General features: G+C 51.7%; 9 protein-coding genes across 9 annotated transcripts; 7 read left to right on the top strand and 2 right to left on the bottom strand.

Moving 5' to 3' along the window:
• Window positions 1–353: 353 nt before the first annotated feature.
• Window positions 354–1557, top strand: FIBRA_06416 (uncharacterized protein; the record flags this gene model as incomplete). Its single annotated transcript, XM_012328142.1, has 4 exons — window positions 354–554; window positions 626–1140; window positions 1198–1316; window positions 1370–1557. 4 exons carry the CDS (start codon window positions 354–356, stop codon window positions 1555–1557), a joined length of 1023 nt encoding a protein of 340 aa, XP_012183532.1.
• Window positions 1558–2716: 1159 nt separating this feature from the next.
• FIBRA_06417 (uncharacterized protein) lies at window positions 2717–3894 on the top strand (the record flags this gene model as incomplete). Its single annotated transcript, XM_012328143.1, has 4 exons — window positions 2717–2917; window positions 2991–3481; window positions 3534–3652; window positions 3707–3894. 4 exons carry the CDS (start codon window positions 2717–2719, stop codon window positions 3892–3894), a joined length of 999 nt encoding a protein of 332 aa, XP_012183533.1.
• A 511-nt stretch (window positions 3895–4405) lies between these two features.
• FIBRA_06418 (uncharacterized protein) lies at window positions 4406–5576 on the top strand (the record flags this gene model as incomplete). Its single annotated transcript, XM_012328144.1, has 4 exons — window positions 4406–4606; window positions 4659–5170; window positions 5221–5339; window positions 5392–5576. The coding sequence occupies 4 exons, from the start codon at window positions 4406–4408 to the stop codon at window positions 5574–5576; spliced, it is 1017 nt and encodes a 338-aa protein (XP_012183534.1).
• A 330-nt stretch (window positions 5577–5906) lies between these two features.
• On the top strand, window positions 5907–7798 carry FIBRA_06419 (uncharacterized protein; the record flags this gene model as incomplete). Its single annotated transcript, XM_012328145.1, has 10 exons — window positions 5907–6036; window positions 6107–6177; window positions 6369–6460; window positions 6511–6535; window positions 6587–6655; window positions 6703–7121; window positions 7182–7287; window positions 7343–7438; window positions 7496–7699; window positions 7757–7798. The coding sequence occupies 10 exons, from the start codon at window positions 5907–5909 to the stop codon at window positions 7796–7798; spliced, it is 1254 nt and encodes a 417-aa protein (XP_012183535.1).
• A 155-nt stretch (window positions 7799–7953) lies between these two features.
• FIBRA_06420 (uncharacterized protein) lies at window positions 7954–9013 on the bottom strand (the record flags this gene model as incomplete). The annotated part of the gene is made up of 3 exons (XM_012328146.1): window positions 7954–8340; window positions 8394–8552; window positions 8606–9013. 3 exons carry the CDS (start codon window positions 9011–9013, stop codon window positions 7954–7956), a joined length of 954 nt encoding a protein of 317 aa, XP_012183536.1.
• A 597-nt stretch (window positions 9014–9610) lies between these two features.
• FIBRA_06421 (uncharacterized protein) lies at window positions 9611–12308 on the top strand (the record flags this gene model as incomplete). Its single annotated transcript, XM_012328147.1, has 2 exons — window positions 9611–9774; window positions 9827–12308. 2 exons carry the CDS (start codon window positions 9611–9613, stop codon window positions 12306–12308), a joined length of 2646 nt encoding a protein of 881 aa, XP_012183537.1.
• Window positions 12309–13085: 777 nt separating this feature from the next.
• On the top strand, window positions 13086–15103 carry FIBRA_06422 (uncharacterized protein; the record flags this gene model as incomplete). The annotated part of the gene is made up of 8 exons (XM_012328148.1): window positions 13086–13235; window positions 13293–13406; window positions 13463–13585; window positions 13637–14101; window positions 14152–14324; window positions 14376–14838; window positions 14894–14986; window positions 15041–15103. The coding sequence occupies 8 exons, from the start codon at window positions 13086–13088 to the stop codon at window positions 15101–15103; spliced, it is 1644 nt and encodes a 547-aa protein (XP_012183538.1).
• A 407-nt stretch (window positions 15104–15510) lies between these two features.
• On the top strand, window positions 15511–15831 carry FIBRA_06423 (uncharacterized protein; the record flags this gene model as incomplete). The annotated part of the gene is made up of 3 exons (XM_012328149.1): window positions 15511–15605; window positions 15657–15745; window positions 15803–15831. 3 exons carry the CDS (start codon window positions 15511–15513, stop codon window positions 15829–15831), a joined length of 213 nt encoding a protein of 70 aa, XP_012183539.1.
• Window positions 15832–16002: 171 nt separating this feature from the next.
• On the bottom strand, window positions 16003–17616 carry FIBRA_06424 (uncharacterized protein; the record flags this gene model as incomplete). Its single annotated transcript, XM_012328150.1, has 3 exons — window positions 16003–17038; window positions 17098–17450; window positions 17500–17616. 3 exons carry the CDS (start codon window positions 17614–17616, stop codon window positions 16003–16005), a joined length of 1506 nt encoding a protein of 501 aa, XP_012183540.1.
• Between the last annotated feature and the right edge of the window lie 505 nt (window positions 17617–18121).

The raw sequence follows: 18121 nt of genomic DNA on the forward strand, positions 1-18121 counted from the left end.
ACACAGTCTGGATTTGAGATGGTGAAGGTATTCGGTGGTGAATTTTTGAATGCCGAACGCGGACGCGTTCGCATCTGCCGCACGGGCGTCACGAACGATCAGACGAAATCAGCTTCCCAAACAAATCCTCGCTGCCTATTGACAAGATGCAAATGAATCAAATTGGCACCCACAGCACCCCCGGAGCGTGACCAAGCACCTCGCTTGATGCAATGAATCCCTCTTCCCAATGACCGCTCGCCCGACGACGGTCCCATGTGTATAATCGGGATATAAATGCGACTCCTCTGCCCGAGTTGCTGTATAGCATTTGAAAGACGAACACGAGCTCGAGTTGAGTGAAGAGCATCGCTATGCCACCAGTAACTTCAGGAAAAGTGCTCGTCACAGGTGCCAATGGATACATCGCTACCTGGGTCATACATAAACTCCTGGAACAGGACTACTCTGTGCGCGGCGCCGTGCGATCCGAAAGCAAAGCCACGCTGCTACGCAAGGCATTTGCTGCCTATGGGGACCGCTTCGAGACCACTGTTGTGGAGGACATCACTAAGGTACGTATACCCGATTCAAACAAACCCTTCAGGAGAAAATGATTCACCTGGAGTTTCGTATCTTGCCGTAGGCAGGAGCATTCGACGAGGCGGTTAAGGGCATTGACGCGGTCGAACACACAGCATCCCCCGTCTACATCGCTACAGACGATCCAGACGAGGTGATTGTACCCGCTGTACACGGCACCACGCGTGTACTCGAATCTGCCCTCGCATATGGCTCCAACGTCAAACGCGTTGTCTATACCTCCGCGTGCGCGACAATCGTGCATGTCCAGGATGCTCCGTATACCTTCTCTGAAGCAGACTGGAACGATGCAGTCGTGGCGGAGGTTAAGGAGAAAGGACGTGCTGCATCGCAACTCGCCAAATACCGCGCTAGCAAAACACTTGCGGAGAAAGCTGCATGGGAATTCGTGGAGAAGAACAAGAGTAAGATTGGCTGGGACCTCGTCGTCCTCAATCCCCCTTATGTGTTCGGCCCTCCGATCCATGACGTGGCGCAATCTCCGGAAGATCTCAACGCGAGTATGAGACAGTGGTTTCAGAGTGTGCTGAAGGGTCCAGAGCTGCTCATAGACGGAGGGTCAGTCCTGGAACATAATCGTGTGTCCGTGCGTTGATTGATGCGATTGTTTTCCAGGATGTGTTGGACCGACGTTCGTGATTTGGCGGAGGCTCATGTGCTTGCCATACAAAAGCAGGAAGCAGGCGGAGAAAGAATAATTGTATCTGAAGGGCCGTTCAAGTGGCAAGATTTTGGTGAGCATGCACTCGTCTAAGTTCATACAAAGCAGCTGACTGTTGCATGCCAGCGATCGCGGCAAGTAAGCAGGGTATCAAGGTCTTCGTGAATGACGATTCCTATAACCCAACCAATGCCACGCATCACGTCATATACGATACTTCGAAGATAGCTAGGATCTTCGGACTGAAGTTCCGATCTATCGAGGAAAGTACTGCAGATATCATTGACGACTTGAGGGCGAGGGGCTGGATCTGAAGAGAATTCGTCCTATGTAGCAGGCACGCCTCAGGGGTCTTGTGTCGTACGTTGTCGATAAACGTTTAAAATCAATTCCGTCCATCGATGGGGCGCTCATAAGGCAGATCTCCATAAGGTGGTTAGGGTCGCGAGTGCATGGATATAATGGAGGGGGTTCGGCAACGAAAGTATAATTGCCTTGACTGGATCGTGTGAGTTGGAAGAGTGCAGCTGATTTTGGCTTCGTTTCAATTTCGCGTTTCATTCGCGTGTAATAACGGTGCACCAGTGAACGCTGCCCGCAAATGTCGTATAACCGTCAATCCACATCGAGAGACTTCCGGAGCTAAGAAGGTAAAACCAGCTATTGCTTAACGCGTCGGGTAGAAAGCTATCAGACTCGGCCAAGTCCAACTGAATACCGCTAGCCTCCCGTACTTAGATTGCGTAGAGTGGTCTCATAGCCAGACGTGTAGCACGAGACCCCTGTAAAGTCATCATCACTGATCAGTATAGACTGGGTGTCCGATCAAGACCAGGCTGCGGGATCATCTGAGTCAGGATAGCGGTGTGACCGGCCGTATACTGGAAACCAAAAAGGCTTTTCGTATACATCGATGAGTTTCTTGAGACCGTTGCGCTGCGCCAGAGTATCGGGATCCGGATATATGAACCATCTCGTTGCGTAACTGCCGACTGACACAAGTGATAATGAGCAGCTATGTTCCTGCATATGAACACAAAAGAGAACGGCGCACAGAGGTTGACAAGTTTGAGCATACAACTACAGTCCAGTGGTGCATAATAATATTACGAGGCAGCCGTAGCGCTCGGGATCGATAAGTACGCCGGAGTGATCGAAGACACGGAGATCGGCCGGGCCCGTTTGTTCCGTTGTGGGTGCATTGTGTTGTGAACCGTCCATTTGACAAAGTACCACTTGGTCAACGACAGCCACTGCTGCTCCGATGTCTGACCAAGCAGCAGCATCCATCAAGTAGAAAAAGCCCGGAGCCAGAGCCTTTGGGCCTCAGACAACCACATCCAACTTGAATAAGTTCGACACGAGCTCTATCATACCCGAAACGCTCTACGCGTGACGATCTTGTTTCGAGCCTAACCAAAGCCCGACATCTAAATAAAATATCCAGACTCTTCCAACAGAACACAAAACACCATGCCTACTGTCACATCAGGGAAAGTCCTTGTCACCGGTGCCAATGGTTTCGTTGCCGCCTGGGTTGCGCGCAAACTCCTTGAGCAAGGGTATTCCGTTAGAGGCACTGTCCGATCCATCAACAAAGGCAAGTACCTGCAAAACCTCTTATCCTCCTACGGCGATCGTTTCGAGACCGTTATCGTCGAGAACATTACCAAAGTGCGCGACGACGTTTTTCCGCTGTACTGTCCGCAACATATGCTAACCTTGACGATGCATACGTTCTGTGCAGGAGGGAGCATTCGACGAGGCGGTCAAGGGCGTTGATGCGATAGTACATCCAGCATCGCCTGTTCATCTGAACATAAATGAGCCAGACGACGTCATCGTACCTGCTGTCCAGGGGACAAAACGCCTCCTAGAGGCCGCGCTTGCGCATGGGAACGCGGTCAAGCGCGTAGTCTACACTTCTTCCTGTGCTGCAGTCCTCGAGTTCCTGGATACACCACGAACGTTCTCGGAGACCGACTGGAACGAGAAATCCCTCAGAGAAATGGAGGATCCGCTACAAAGCTATTGCGTCAGCAAGGTCCTTGCGGAGAGGGCTGCATGGGACTTTGTGGAACAGAACAAGAACAATTTAAGCTGGGACCTGGTTGCACTCAACCCCCCGTATGTATTTGGACCTCCCATTCAGGATGTGCGATCGCCGGAGGACCTCAATTCTAGTATGGCGCATTGGTTTGAGAGCGTCGTGAAGGGATCACTTGTTGAAGCAGAAGGGTAAGCCTATCGATGAGATTATATTGCGAGCTCCTCGTTGATTTCCAAATAGAAAATGCTGGATCGATGTGCGCGACCTTGCGGAGGCGCATGTCCTCGCCATTACATCTCAGGAAGCCAGCGGGGAAAGAATTATTGTCTCCAAGGGAGCCTGGATATGGCAGGATTTCAGTAGGCCCGAATCGCTGAATATTGCATCAACCTAAGCTGATTGATAAACCTTAGTCACTGCGGCACACAAGGTCGATGCTCAACTTCCTGCGGGTGACGAGTCTTACGACCCCACCAGTGTGACACATATGATCCAGTTCGACACCTCGAAAGCCACTCGAATCTTTGGATTGAAGCTTCGCACTCTAGAGGAGAGCACACGCGATATGATAGAGGATTTCAAAGCCAGGGGTTGGATTTAGTTTGACTTGAGAAGCATTATCGAGTTGCCGATGACTAGTCACTGGTCTTGTCCATCTATGCTATCAGCGAACCGTTTCACCACTCGAGCTTTCGCATTCATCATGATGGGGAATATGAGGATCAACAGACGCACAGTATACACTGGAACTAAATTTGATTTCAGTGATGTGCCTCAATCAGGTGTCAATATGATTATTGCTCCCGTTTCTAGACCCAAGCAATTGCTCCCCCGAGGGACGTCCGGGAGCGAAGATGACTGATGCCGATGAAGGCCCGTTCCTTCCATGCACTCGGTACGACCGCATCGTTCGCTTGACAACCAAGGGATCAGCCCATTGCGGTTCCACCCAGATCAAGAACTGGCCGATAATTATTTAAGCTTCCCTCTCCGACAGGCTGCGCGAGTGGTCGTCGGATGCAAAAGAACCTAGATTTCGAAGCACCCATCATTGGCTCCCTCTTCAATCACTTGTGGTTAACCACAGCCTACACGCCAACACAGTAAGAACAATGCCCCCAATAAGCTCAGGAAGAGTGCTTGTCACAGGCGCAAACGGGTATATCGCAATCTGGATTGTACGGTCATTACTCGAACGCGGATACTCCGTGCGAGGGACAGTACGCTCTGAGGATAAAGCAAAACATCTTCACGATACATTCACTGCGTATTGGGGCCGGTTCGAGACTGTCATCGTGGAGGACATAACCGAGGTGAGTGTAATTTGTACACGCTCGAAGTGTCACAATCTGAAACGTGGTGTAGGCAGGGGCCTTCGACGAGGCTGTCAAGGACGTGAGTGCAATCGTGCACACCGCCTCACCAGTTTATATAGAGGATGAGGATCCGGACAAGATGATCGTACCTGGAGTGAAAGGGACGGTACGGGTGCTCGAGTCAGCACTAGCGAACGGCTCCTCCGTCCAGCGCATCGTCTACACTTCGTCTTCCGGATCAGTTCTCCAGTTGGAAAACATGCACCGCACATACTCCGAGGCAGACTGGAATGATGCGGCCGTAGAAACCGTGAAAGAGAAGGGTTATGCTGCGTCGCAAATGTCAAAGTATTGCGCTAGTAAAACGTTGGCGGAAAGAGCTGCATGGGAATTCGTTGAGAAGAACAGGAATAGGATCGACTGGGACTTTGTCGCGCTCAATCCACCGTTTGTGTTCGGACCGGTCATCCACGAGGTAGAAAAGCCAACATCTCTCAATGCGAGCATGATATGGTGGTTCTACAATGTTGTCGGTGGACAATTGCACCCGACGGAGATTGGGTAAGCTACGTCGCTTTGTGCAGTGTTGCAACGTTTTGGACTATGAGTAGGATGTGTTGGATTGATGTGCGCGATCTTGCGGAGGCGCATATACGCGCGATGGAACGAAAAGAGGCGGGTGGGGAGAGGATCATTGTTGCTGAAGGCACTTGGAAATGGGAAGACTGGGGTATGTTCGGCTCCCTTACAGTGCATACAGAGGTTTTAAACGTCCGCGATAGTGAATGCCTTCCGCCAGACTGGTGCCTCAATCCATGCGGATTCCGAGGCTTATGCTGCCAGTGTCACTCACCAGATCCTATTCGATACTTCAAAAGCGGCCAGACTTCTCGAACTATCGTATCGCTCTCCAGCGGAGACGACTCACGACGTGTTGGAGGATTTCAGAACAAGAGGTTGGATTTGACTTGAGAGAAAGGGTTTGACGATACGTCCATGTTAGTCTCGTATGGTATGCGAATGTACATACTGTATGGTCTTCCTATGTCTGATACTTAACACTCGAGCACATGTATAATTGTTGGTCGCTGTAACACTTCTTACAAAAGATCATGATGACGGAGAGACTCGAAGCGTGGACCATGCAGCTGATCCGGCTGTGCAGCCAGTACTCCGACCGAACCGGCATCAGTTCGCACAGCCCGTCCGTGGCGTCCGAGTCTTGCAACTACAACGACCCGCACTGGGCTGGTCTCCGCCAATTACTACTTGCTCCATTTAATAACTTCTTTCCCCCATGTCTGTCATCCATCCCCAGCTACATAGCACGTTCGATAGCCTAAAGTTCCAACTCAAGGACGCGTTCTGGGCACTCTCGTCGTGTATATGCCAGCAGTCCGCCAAAGTCAAGATCAATGGTCGCACATGTCAGTCAATCTCGCCCCCATGTTATCACCCATGTTTACTTCGACGATGATAACACGTTCATATTCGCAGTCAAAATTGTTAGAGTACTAGGCGAAGGAGGCTTCTCGTTTGTCTACTTGGCCGAGGACGAGCACAGCGGGGTACGTATTAGCTGAACTTCTCGCTATCACTCGTCTTTTTTTTGGCTATAGATACTGTCTCATTGTATCGTTGAGAGGTCGTGCTTCTATTTATTGTGAATCCCCAGCCGATCTGAAAACGGGAGCCTTATTTCTCATTCTTGCCTTCACTGCGCAGTCGGGTCTAGGGCTCATGGTATATTGTTATCTAGAGACAATTCGCCCTGAAGAAAATTCGTTGTCCAAGTGGCCATGAAGACGTGAGGCAGGCTATGCGTGAGGTGGAGGCATACAGGCGGTTTAAGTAAGTGCTCCCCGCCGTCTGAGAGTTGTCTTCTCATGAATGAATGACAGACATCCAAATATCATTCGAATCCTGGTATGCTCCATTGTTTTTTGCATCGTCATTAACGACTAAGAGGTTGACAAGGATTCCGCAGTTGTGCAAGACCCCAATGGGGACGGCCAAGTCGTCTACCTCTTCTTGCCTCTGTACAAGGTAGTTTTCTTATGTGTTTTACAGGTGATCGTACTCATGTGTCCTAGCGTGGAAATCTCCAAGACGCGATAAACGCGAATTCGATCAATAACAACCACTTTTCAGAGCAAGAGATGCTTCGTCTTTTCAAGGGAACATGTGAGGCCGTGCGCGCAATGCACGACTATCATACGCCTCTTGCGTCCTCGTCCGACCCTTTTCCATCGCGCGAAAATCAGTCATCAGCCGCGCATGACGACATTTCTCGCCGGCCATCACTCGATGAGGAAGGCGGATACCATGATAATGCGAGTACAAATGGGTCGTCGGTACCGCTGATGTCTGCTCATAGACCTGTGGACGAGCGCGAGCCTATTTTTGGCGGGGATGAGGACCTTGCGCGCATTCAGCAAAATGGTGCGAGTGAGAATGCGCAAGGCGGGCAAGCGGAGTTAGTGCCGTATGCGCATCGGGATCTGAAGCCCGGGTGAGTTTAGGTTAGCTTTTAAATTTAGGGTGCAGTCTCACTAGCGGTGGTGCATGGTAGAAATGTCATGATCGCAGATGACGGCTCTCCAATCCTGATGGACTTCGGCAGCACGATGAAGGCGAGGATCAAGATCGAGAACCGTTCTCAGGCGTTACTGCAGCAGGTAAGTCCGTCAGTATAGTGGGTCGCACATCCTTCATCTTTTCGTGGTGTCGCAGGATATTGCAGCAGAGCAATCGACAATGGCCTACCGCGCGCCCGAGCTCTTCGATGTGAAAACCGGAGTCACACTTGACGAGAAAGTCGACATCTGGGTGAGCATCTAAAAATTGGCAGACGCATGATCCTCACTAATATACCGCGCTATCTAGTCTCTCGGCTGCACGCTCTTCGCTCTCGCCTATTCTCATTCGCCGTTCGAGAACATGCAGACGACCGAGCAGGGCGGATCAATAGCAATGGCCGTCATGAACGCGCAATACAAACATCCTAGTTCGGCTTACTCGCAGGGCCTGAAAAACCTTATCGATAGCATGCTGAAGAGTAATCCTCAGGATAGACCTGACATTCATCAGGTTTGTCTAGCGATTCTATCGTGATACGGCGAACTCCGTTTAATGACCGCATCATAGGTCATAGAGATGACAGACCGTGCGTTGCAAAGTCTGCGATAATGGCTGCATGACAGGAAGGGATATTTGTGTCATTGGATAGTAAGGACTTGCTCTTTAAGTTTGGCTATTTATTCCTTGACTTCTCAATGGAAATCGCTGTCCCGCTTGCACGATACCGCCTGCGACTACAGAACAGTGCTCTATACTTGACTTGACTAGACGTCTTTGTCGCGTCGCTTTCGCTTCGTCCCAACTCTAGCGTCGGGAGCATGTATGCGGCTCCGTCCTTCTGGTTTGTCATGCCGAGTAGGTTTTGCAATCGATCCGTCATCTACTTTCGTGGATTTTGGGCGTTTGGGTTTAGAGACAGTGGTTGGGTTTAATTTCGTTGGGGCCTTTTTGAGGCTTTCACTAGGCTTATCTCGCCCTTCTTTCCGCTTTTTGTGAGACTTTACGGGAGAAGGTGTCGATGGGTAACCGGCATCAGCGTCCCCCCTCGATGCCTGTTGGGCAGCCTTCTTCGCCGCCTTTTTTGCTATTCCATCCGCCTTAGCTTTCTTGTGTCTCTCCCGCTTGGCCTTGATGATGGCCTGTTTCTCTCGCTATTTGATGTCAACAATGGATAACACGCAGTGAAGTAAGCAACAGCACGCACCCTCTTCTCAGCTCTTTTGGAAGGCTTGCCGTTTGTCGGCTGCTCCTTAGTCTCCTGCGGGGGTTGCTTTAATTGCGTCGTCACGATCTTCCTGACGCTCGTGCCAGGCTCTGCCTTACTCGCTACTTGGACAAAGAGTTTGAATCTTCGAACATGTGCCTGTCGTAGTAATATAGCAAACAAGGATTACGCGAACGAATGATGTCACGCACGTTAGACGACCTGTGCACCTCCGCCATAGTTTCATTTTTGAGAAGCTTTCCTGGACATATGGCGCATCCCTGCACTTCGGGATCGACGGAAATGGTATATAGTGGATCCTTCAACGCCTCAGCGAGGGAGAGCGTCGGCTCGTCGTCGGATACATCCTCGATTTCTTCGTCGCTGGCTGCGCTTTCCTGCACATCCTCGTCTTCATCCTCACCCACATCCCCATTTAGCTGAGACTCTTGGTCGCTTTCTTCACCTTGTCCTTCCGACTCATCATCCGAGCCCGATGCCGAAGAGGATTCATCCGAGTCGGTGTCGTGCAAACCCAGAATTTCTTTTGCCTCTGCGTCAAGCCCGAGCGCCTCGTCTTCTTCCTGCCTCTTGATTCTCTTTGCTACTCTCTTGAACATTATAAACCTATTTCAGACTGTAGTGCGGGGGTAGAGTTGAAGCATCCAGAAGCGGAGCCGGCAGGAAGCAGTTTGGCAAGATCCAAGACAAGAGGCCGCGGAATTTCAGCGGCTTTCGAAGTGATCGGTGTCCACGTGATCGCGACCGGGATTTTCGAATCGTGAAACGCCTGCAATGCCACCGTCTTGGACAGCTTGCACTTGCACTTTGGTGAGGACGTGTTCCTTCATTGGTTCGGATTGGAAACGACTTCTATACCTCTACTCTGGGACACATTTCTCTGCTGTTGGACTACCGGAAAATTGCTGCCTATTGATTGAGGAGGAGGCTGCCGTCTGCCTCTGCATTGAATGCATCGCATTTCTCGCCTCGGAGAGGCTGCATCTCCCAGTGGGGCCCTGCTTTCTTCAAGTACCCGACGTCATGCGTCGAAACTTTATCCACAGCGCAAGCCACCACGGCCTCTGTTGCTGAGCACAGAAAAGTATGACAAACTTGAATCCACCACAAAGGGTCTTGCAGGGGCGGTCGCCAGAAAGCAGCTAAAGCCAACCTGGACTCGCACGAGGATGCCGGAGGGAGAGCAAAATCGCAAAATGGCTCGAGCTATTCAGGGCTTGCGGAACCCCACAATAAGCCCGTCGTTAGACAAGCAACAGTTCTACTCAAATCCGGTCGAGGACTGGGATCCAAATCTGCAGCAGTTGGACGTTGTCGGGAAGCAGAGGTTCAAGCCGGGGACTATGGTTGAGATTCGGAGGTGAGCATGTGTGTCGTCTGAGCATGTTTTCGCGACGTCTCATCATGTGTAGGAGTGAAATCACAGCACACGGCGTTGTCTTATTCGATATCCCAATCGAAGGACAGTGGGTCGTGCATACTCTCACTTCAGGCGGGGAAGTTTGGGCACATGGTGAACAGGACGTCATGTTCGCGGTTTCAGAATTCGTTCCGATAGATCTCATTAAACGCTGTGGGGTCAACCTAGTCGTTCAAAGCGACGCTGAAACATACGCACGCGTAGAGGTTCTTAGACGCTTGCGAGGTCTTGTAGTGGCACAGGAACGTAAACTGGTCGAGCTCTTCTACCCCCTCCGACAAATCTACGAACATTTTAAACACCGGGATCCAAAGCAATGGTCGGAGATCACTACTGACCGAGCGGCGAGGTTTTTAGATCCAAACTCACAAACACCCTCTGTGGTCACCATGTTCGCTGTTCATTCGTACCTGTTCGCGAGATACAGGCAATTCGTTGCAGACAGGATGAATTTCCTGACGACAAGAGCCTTCTGGATTCGGCCTCAGCAAGACGTGGATGACATCAGTGCAGTCGACTCCATGGTTCTTGATAAGGACCCGCGCTTGGAGAGCTTCATCCAGAAGGCGAAGCGTCTTATCGCAGCTGCGAAATTGCGAACGCTGAAGACGTGGAGACAGCCCATGTCGTACGAGCAAGATTTGGAAAACAAGTTTACCCCGGACGATATGAGGATCATTCGATACATGCAGAGCACGCTGCGGCAACAACGCACTATTCAGGCTAATGCATATATAGTATCTCTAGCTACCATCATGAAGAGAATAGGCGGATATGATTTGGACCGGTATGACAGCGACGGGGTATTTCGACTACTTGTAGACATGGGTGTCCTATCTCCCTGGCAGGATCAAGTCTCCTATGAATGGTCCGCGTCCGAGTCTCTGGGATGGCAACAAAAAATGCAAACCTCAGATGATCTCTCTGCCAGGGGGGCTTCGCCCGCTTCTCTCCCATTACCTCCACGCCGTCCTCTGGGTCCAAATGACTTCTATTCACACGACGTCGTCGATTCACTCCGTCACGACTTCGGCGACATGCCTGTCTACGTCATAGACGATGTACAGGCGCATGAGCTGGACGACGGCCTCTCCATAGAACGCATTCCAAACGAGCCCGACAATTTTTGGTTACATGTCCACATTGCCGACCCAACATCGGTACTTCCACCAAGCCACTTTCTTGCGCAGCGCGCTCTGGACCGCAATCAGACATCCTATTTTATCAACAGGACTATCCCTTTGTTACCTCTCGATAGCTTTGGTAGCCTCAGTCTGCGCGAGAACGCATCGCAACGCGTCATGACATTCAGTGCAAAAACCGGCAGCGATGGTCGCATTCTTGACTACCGTGTCCGACCCGGGATTGTCAAAAATGTTCATATTGTCAATTACAGTGGAATTGATTCGGCCATGCAATGGGACGTTCCTCCTTTTTCATATCCATTCGGGGTCAGCAAGGGCTCACAGCCACTCCCTCTTGATCTGGACGAGTCGATGCGGTCCGACATGTCTCTTCTCCGTGAGATCGCGACACGTGTCTCCAGAAACCGCGTCAAGAACGGAGCTGTGACGATGCTCAATCCCTTTGTAACGATTTCTGCAAAGTCGGAGAATTTTCCTCAGGTTCCTCCGTGCCCGACCGCCCCTTACCTCTGGTCTGGATTTCCTCAATTGGAATATGGAGTAAACGACCAACGAGCTTCGGAATCTGGCGCGAGGCTTGTTGTTGCGGAATCAATGAGGACTGCGTCCCGAGTGGCTTCCATGTTCTTCAGAGATCGTGGTGTCCCTACTATCCGTCGTGTTGTGCAGCAGCCGACGTTTCTCAAAGAAGAAGATCAAGAACGACTGCTGACTGCCCGTGATGAGTCCGGGTTCCTCCACTTATTTGATTCGCTGGACATTGGTGTCATGTTTTCGCCCGCAGAATACCGTCTTGCGATCGGGCCGCACTGGGTCCTCGGGATTCCGGAAGATGAGGGCTACGTGCGCGTCACGTCGCCATTGCGGCGCTTCAACGACCTGCTCACGCACTGGCAGATAAAATATGCGCTGCTGGCACCCACACACCCGTCTCCATGTATGTTCGACAATGCATGGCTGACACAGTTTGCACGGAACCTGGCCATGAAGGAGAGGCGGGATAAGCGGATCGCACTTGGGCACGAGCAGTACTGGGCGCATGTTCTCGTGGAAAGGTGGATGAAGGAGCGACATCTTGGCTGGAGAGACGGGCCAGACCCGCTGGATTCGCTCACTGCGATAGTGCTGTCACACTCGGTATTCAACAGCTACCGGCAGCAATACCAGTATCACGCACTCATTCCGGAGCTTGGGCTCAAGGCGAGATTGGCCGCTCGTGTTGGTGCGGACACGATTCCTGTTGGGGCGAAGATAGCCGTTAAAATTCAGTCGCTTGCCCTGGGCTTCACGCCTCTTATCACGGTAGTGCCAAAGCCTGGGTCGACTTGAGCACTGTTTGTCGTTGACCTGTAGATCTCTGGACTATCTTACTGTACGTATAATACCGATACACTAATACTACCAGCGCCTCTCAGATGCTGACTGTCGGTCTTGTGAGAGCCGAGGATCTGGACGTCGCGCGAATGACGCTTCCTGCCCGATGTTCGCGCCCGCAAGCCGCGAAGCAGGTCGCGTGGCACGGCTGAAAATGCCTGAGATCTCTGCGACTCGGAACATACGAGCAAAATCACTTTGTGAGCCGACTGGCTTGATAACGAATGGGACCAAAGTTTGCGCCCGACGTGTGTTACGCAGGCTTGCGGAAATTGCGCATCCGCTCCACTGTCGCTGCGCATTGTCGACGCCGTAGCAAATTGCCACCGGACCTGTGGTGGTACCACAGACTGCGGAAGCAGATGGTGCCACAACGGGCGAGGCGCCGTCGAGCCGCGTAGTAAAATGTCTCGGCAAGTCTAGTACGAGACGAGGTGTGTTGCAGGGGCTCTCAGAATCTAATCTCGACCCCTCTATCGCCAGGAATAACAGAAAATAGGGTCAGGGTCCGGGGAGGAGAGCGAATTGGAAAGTTGGCGGGGTGCTGTTTCGCCTGCCCCGTCTGGGTGGGATCGATTCCCTTTTATGGTAGGTGAGGATGGTTCGACGTTGCGCCCACGGCCTATATATTTCGTTGCCACCCCACCTGCGTTCCCAAGCCGTCGGCCATCCTCTCTCCCCGCCATCCTCTTTTTTGTCCGAGAGTCTCTGTGCTCTCTCCTCCCACTCGTCATGTCGACCACAAACTTCTCCGAGCCTTGGGCAGGATACCTTGACCAGGCCCAGGTTCACCTTTCGAACACTTCGTTGCCTCGCATGCTCTTGCTCCTCGTCGTAAATATACCCGTCATTGCGGTTGCCCTCAATGTCGTATACCAAATGGTGCGTGGTCGTGGTCATCCAGCCCCCAGCCTCGTTGTTTACTTACCGCGTTTGTAGCTGCCTCGTGATCGTTCCTTGCCTCCACTCGTCTTCCATTGGATCCCGTGGTTTGGCTCTGCAGCTGCCTACGGCCAGGATCCAGTGGAGTTTTTCAAATCGTGTAGAGAAAAGGTACACTCTAACTTCTATTTGTGATGGGCCATGTGTCATTAAACTCCACCTGTCAGTATGGCAACGTTTTCTGCTTCGTGCTTCTTGGAAGAAAAGTCGTCGTCACGCTCGGTCCGAAAGGTAACGACTTCGTGTTCGGTGGAAAGCACACGGTGATCGCCGCAGAGGAGGTTTATTCAGTATGTTCCATGCATGTTTGCCGCCATCTGCCGCATACTAATCGCTTCCAGCCTTTGACCACGCCCGTGTTTGGAAAAGATGTCGTTTACGATTGCCCGAACGAGGTGCTCATGGAACAAAAGAAATTCGTCAAGGTCTCTCTCACCACAGACAAGTTCCGCGACTATGTTGGCATGGTCGAGGATGAAGTCACGCAATTTATGAACAGCGACCTGGCTTTCCGCATTTTCCAGCTCAATGACATCAATGAATGGGGCGCCTTCGGTTCCTACAAGACGCTCGCCGAAATGACTATCCTTACGGCCGCAAGGACCTTGCAGGGCAGGGAAATTCGCGAAAACATGGACAAGGGTTTTGCTGATCTGTATCACGATCTCGACCACGGTCTCACCCCCCTGCACTGGATGTTTGAGAATCTTCCTCTGCCTAGTTACCGCAAGAGAGACGTTGCACAGGAGAAAATGAGTCAGTTCTACCAAAACATTCTGCGCAATCGTCGTGCGGGAGATGGAGATGTACGTACTGTGTTGGTCCTTTATGTTGTTTGCATGCTCATTGTCGACAGTATGAGGATGACGTCATGGCCTCGTTGATGAGGCAGACATATCGTGACGGTCGCCCCGTTCCGGATCACGAGATTGCTCATATGATGATTGCGCTGCTCATGGCTGGTCAACACACCAGTTCGTCGTCAACGGCTTGGGTACTCCTGCATCTTGCGGACCGTCCTGATATTGCGTATGTCTGCGTTCTCTATTTTGACAGTGCAGCCACTTATATGCAGGATAGTGAGCAAGTTTATCAAGAGCAAGTCGAGCATTTCGGTATTCCCGGTGGTGGCTTCCGCGAAATGGCATACGAAGACATGAGGAAGCTCCCCATCCTGGACGCTGTCATTCGAGAGACCCTTCGTGTTCACGCACCTATCCACAGCATCATGCGCTATGTCCGTAGCGACGTTCCTATTCCCGCTTCGCTCGGTGCGCCCTCGGAAGACAGTGTGTACGTCGTACCGAAGGGCTACACAGTACTCGCCTCGCCTTCCCTCAGTCAGATGGACCCGCTCATGTGGAAGGATGCGAACACCTGGGACCCTACGCGGTGGCTCGATGCAGCGGGTATGGCAGCACAGGCAAAGAGGGAGTATGATGATGACACAAAAGTGGACTTCGGATTCGGACTGGTCAGCAAGGGCACGGAGAGCCCGTACCTGCCATTCGGTGCCGGCCGTCATCGGTGCATTGGCGAGCAGGTGTGTTCCTTGGTGCAACCCTTACAATGCCATGATACTTATGTGTTTTCTATAGTTTGCCATGGTTCAAATCAGTTCTATTGTTGCAACGATGCTCCGGAAGATCGAACTGCGGTTAGAAGGTCCTTTCCCCAAGTCGGACTACTCGGTGTGTGCTTTTTTGTTTTGTCGCCCAGTACCCTTACTGAGATCAATTGCTTAGTCGATGATGGTTGTTCCCAAGGAGCCCTCGCTTATTGCGTATCGTCGACGGAACTTTGACTGAACTCTCAGATTGCAAGACACTATACAACACGGCTGTAGACTAGATTTAACTCACTCTAATGTTAATTAGTACCACATTGACGTATAACAGGCCCCTCTTTTGGTGATGTTTGGATAACTTGAACGTGTCTCAGTTTAAGAGCTAGTATCATTTGTTAGAGCTTAGCATTATTCCTGTGCAGCATATAGTGGTTCCACACTTACACGATGTACTTCATAATGCGAGTTGTCTGGGAGACGTTCAGTTCTTTCGTATTCCTTGGAGGTGTTTCGGTGGCACGGTGGCACCCGCGGTGTGTCGCTCGAACGTTCCTACTCACCTGCTAAAACGGGTGCATATTCACATCAAAGCGCGGCAGCTGGAGTTGGCACGAGACGCGCCGTCCGCTCTCTCTCGCAGCACCCGCCATGTCCTCGTCCTGGCCGACGCTCTTCGTGCTCGTCATAGTCCTTGTCCTCATGGCTGTCGCCTGGTTCGGCACACGTAAAGGTCCAAACCAGACGTAAGATGCTCATTGGCTTTGGGCGACCGCAACTGCTCACAACGTCGTCAGGCTGATCCGCACGAGCCTCATGCTCGCTCTGGCGTGCTGCTATCTCATGTGGGCCGTGACGTATCTGGCGCAAGTGCATCCTCTAGAACGTGAGCTTTTGTATGGTCAGATGGTTCTCCTTTCGGTGCTAACGGTTGTCTCCTAAGGACCACGGAAGTCACTGGTGGAGGAGTAAGGGGCGGATGTATTGTTGTTCTGAGGACTGTTTCGTCTTTTGTGAGTATCATGCTTCTTCCAGCGAGAAATATCCTGGTGACGTGTCCACCCTAGACATAATTAATGTGCTATATACAATTGTCTCCCCGAGATATCCAGCTGCTCCGCGTGCCCACATACAACCAGCATTTCATGACCCCCAACCACCAATGGAATTGAATGTGTCTGACGCGTTAGAGTCATCCCACCCACCTGTTGTTGACTTCCATGAATCCCAATTGCCCACCAAATCGTGGGGCGCCAGGGATGGCTCAGTCACCTCGTCTCCATGCGTTATCTTCCGAAGTGGGTCATCGTGCCATATAACGCCTTCAAACCCCTTGTGGTCACCATCATCGGGCGTCACGAGCTCTTCGAACGAGCCGACAGAAGACGGTGAGTTGTTGTTATGCTGCATATCTAGTGTTTGCTCTTGCCAGAGAACTTTCTCCTTGAAAACCCGGCCTTTCAAGACTATCTCCCAGTTTGACAGGGTTTTTGTATGCGAGGAGCATAATTGCAAATCTGGATGCACATCAACGGCCTTGATTAGGACATCCAGCCAGCCTCCGCATTGCTCAGAAATTGCATCCTCAGACCACAGCTCCCCGACTCTCATGACCGTGTCTTGATAGTATACCATCTTGTCTACGACACATATGCCAATCTCGTCAAGGGCCTGTGGCTGATGGGTCCGCTCGTGTGCAATATGCTGGTGCGTAGCCAATAGCTTGTGTTTCGGCCTATTTTCTGTCCTTTGCAGTACGGATGCTGCTAAGAGTTTTGCGCACCGATGTTCCTCGTGCGGTTGGCCCTCCCGCCTTCGAAAGGCGGCAACTTGGGAAGCATAACCTAATTCCTCGTCGCGCCCCCACTCGTCCTTCTCAACCGGTTTCCCGACGCCGCTTACGTCGACGTCATACCCCCAGTCCTCGGCGACAATTTGACACCACTGGCGGAATTCCTCCACGGTCCACTCGAACTTATGGTCGTGGTGACGAAAGATGCGAGTTGTACGACCTGTTGGATCTGGGAAGCCGTTCCGTGCGCTGGAAGGTACATCTGGAGGCAGAAAGCGCGTATTGAAGGTGTATGATGGTGTCGTGATTAGGAGCAGCCGTGGATGATATGCGCCGAGCAGAACGGGCGCAAAATCCCGCAAGGTCTCGTCAGGCAAGTGCTCAATCCTGTACACGCGTGTTAGGTGTGTTTATTGTCGCTCATAGATAGGGTTATCGTTACGCACACTTCTGTTGAAACGATGCATTCAATGCCGATGAATTCAGGATTGATCGACTCTAGGCTACCTTGCCAGATGTTGACTTCAAGAGGACTCCATCGAATCGAGTTGCGGGGCGCTGTGCCTTCGATCGCGTACTTCAGGTCGTTGGGAGCGATGTCAAGTCCAATGACCTTAGTTGGGTGAAGGTACACTTCTGGAAGTGCCGCTGCGATATGGAAATTGTCGCAAGCGTCCGCTGTGTTGCCCGCACAATTAGCCAGCGAATCCAAGACGGATGTTGGCGGGGGAGGAAGCCATGGTGCCGGGTTGCATAGACATGAGATGAGCTCTCCCTCTCCGCAGCCGACATCCAATACCTGCATTCTTCAATACACTATGGCCACAAAGAAGAGAGGGCGTGCTTACCGTGTGCACATCCTCCCTCCTCAAGATCTCGAAGATCCAGCCTCGTCTCTCAAGATACAACGGGGGTTGAAATGTTACAGTCAGTTCCTTCACATCGCCGCTACTGGGACGTGCCATTTGTCGGGAAGGTGTGGTGTGTGACCTGCTGATTATGAATGTTGAACGTTGAGATCGAGAGGCTCGGGAGGTCGCCTCAGCGTAGAGGCCGCTTGTTTTTGTCGGGACTGCGAGGGCTGCCTCAGGATCTGTGCTTTACCGATAGTGTTTATAGAGTCATGGCTTCAGAGTGGCTGAAGGTCGAAGAGAGTTGAGAAGACGTGGGGTTCCCGGCCACAGCGCCTGCGCTTCTGCGACTGCAACCTGCACGAATCTTGAGTCGCTCGGCGCAAAGCAAAGACAAAATATTTCTGACCTTCTCGAGACAAACCATTTTCCAACAAAGCACGGCAGGGCCCAAACAATGAGAAGAAAAGCTGATACCCAATGTTGAGGACCTGAAAAGCCTTAGTCAAACTTGAACGAGAATTGGACATGCGCGTCTATTTCACCTGTTTCCTTACCACAACATGACCGCTGTGATAGCCGCCACTGCAGCGGCGGGGGCCCCCCCCCCCCCTTTCCC

The sequence above is a fragment of the Fibroporia radiculosa genome, assembly GCF_000313525.1.
Source record: "Fibroporia radiculosa TFFH 294 genomic supercontigs, scaffold6826, whole genome shotgun sequence".
NCBI classification, from domain to species: domain Eukaryota; kingdom Fungi; phylum Basidiomycota; class Agaricomycetes; order Polyporales; family Fibroporiaceae; genus Fibroporia; species Fibroporia radiculosa.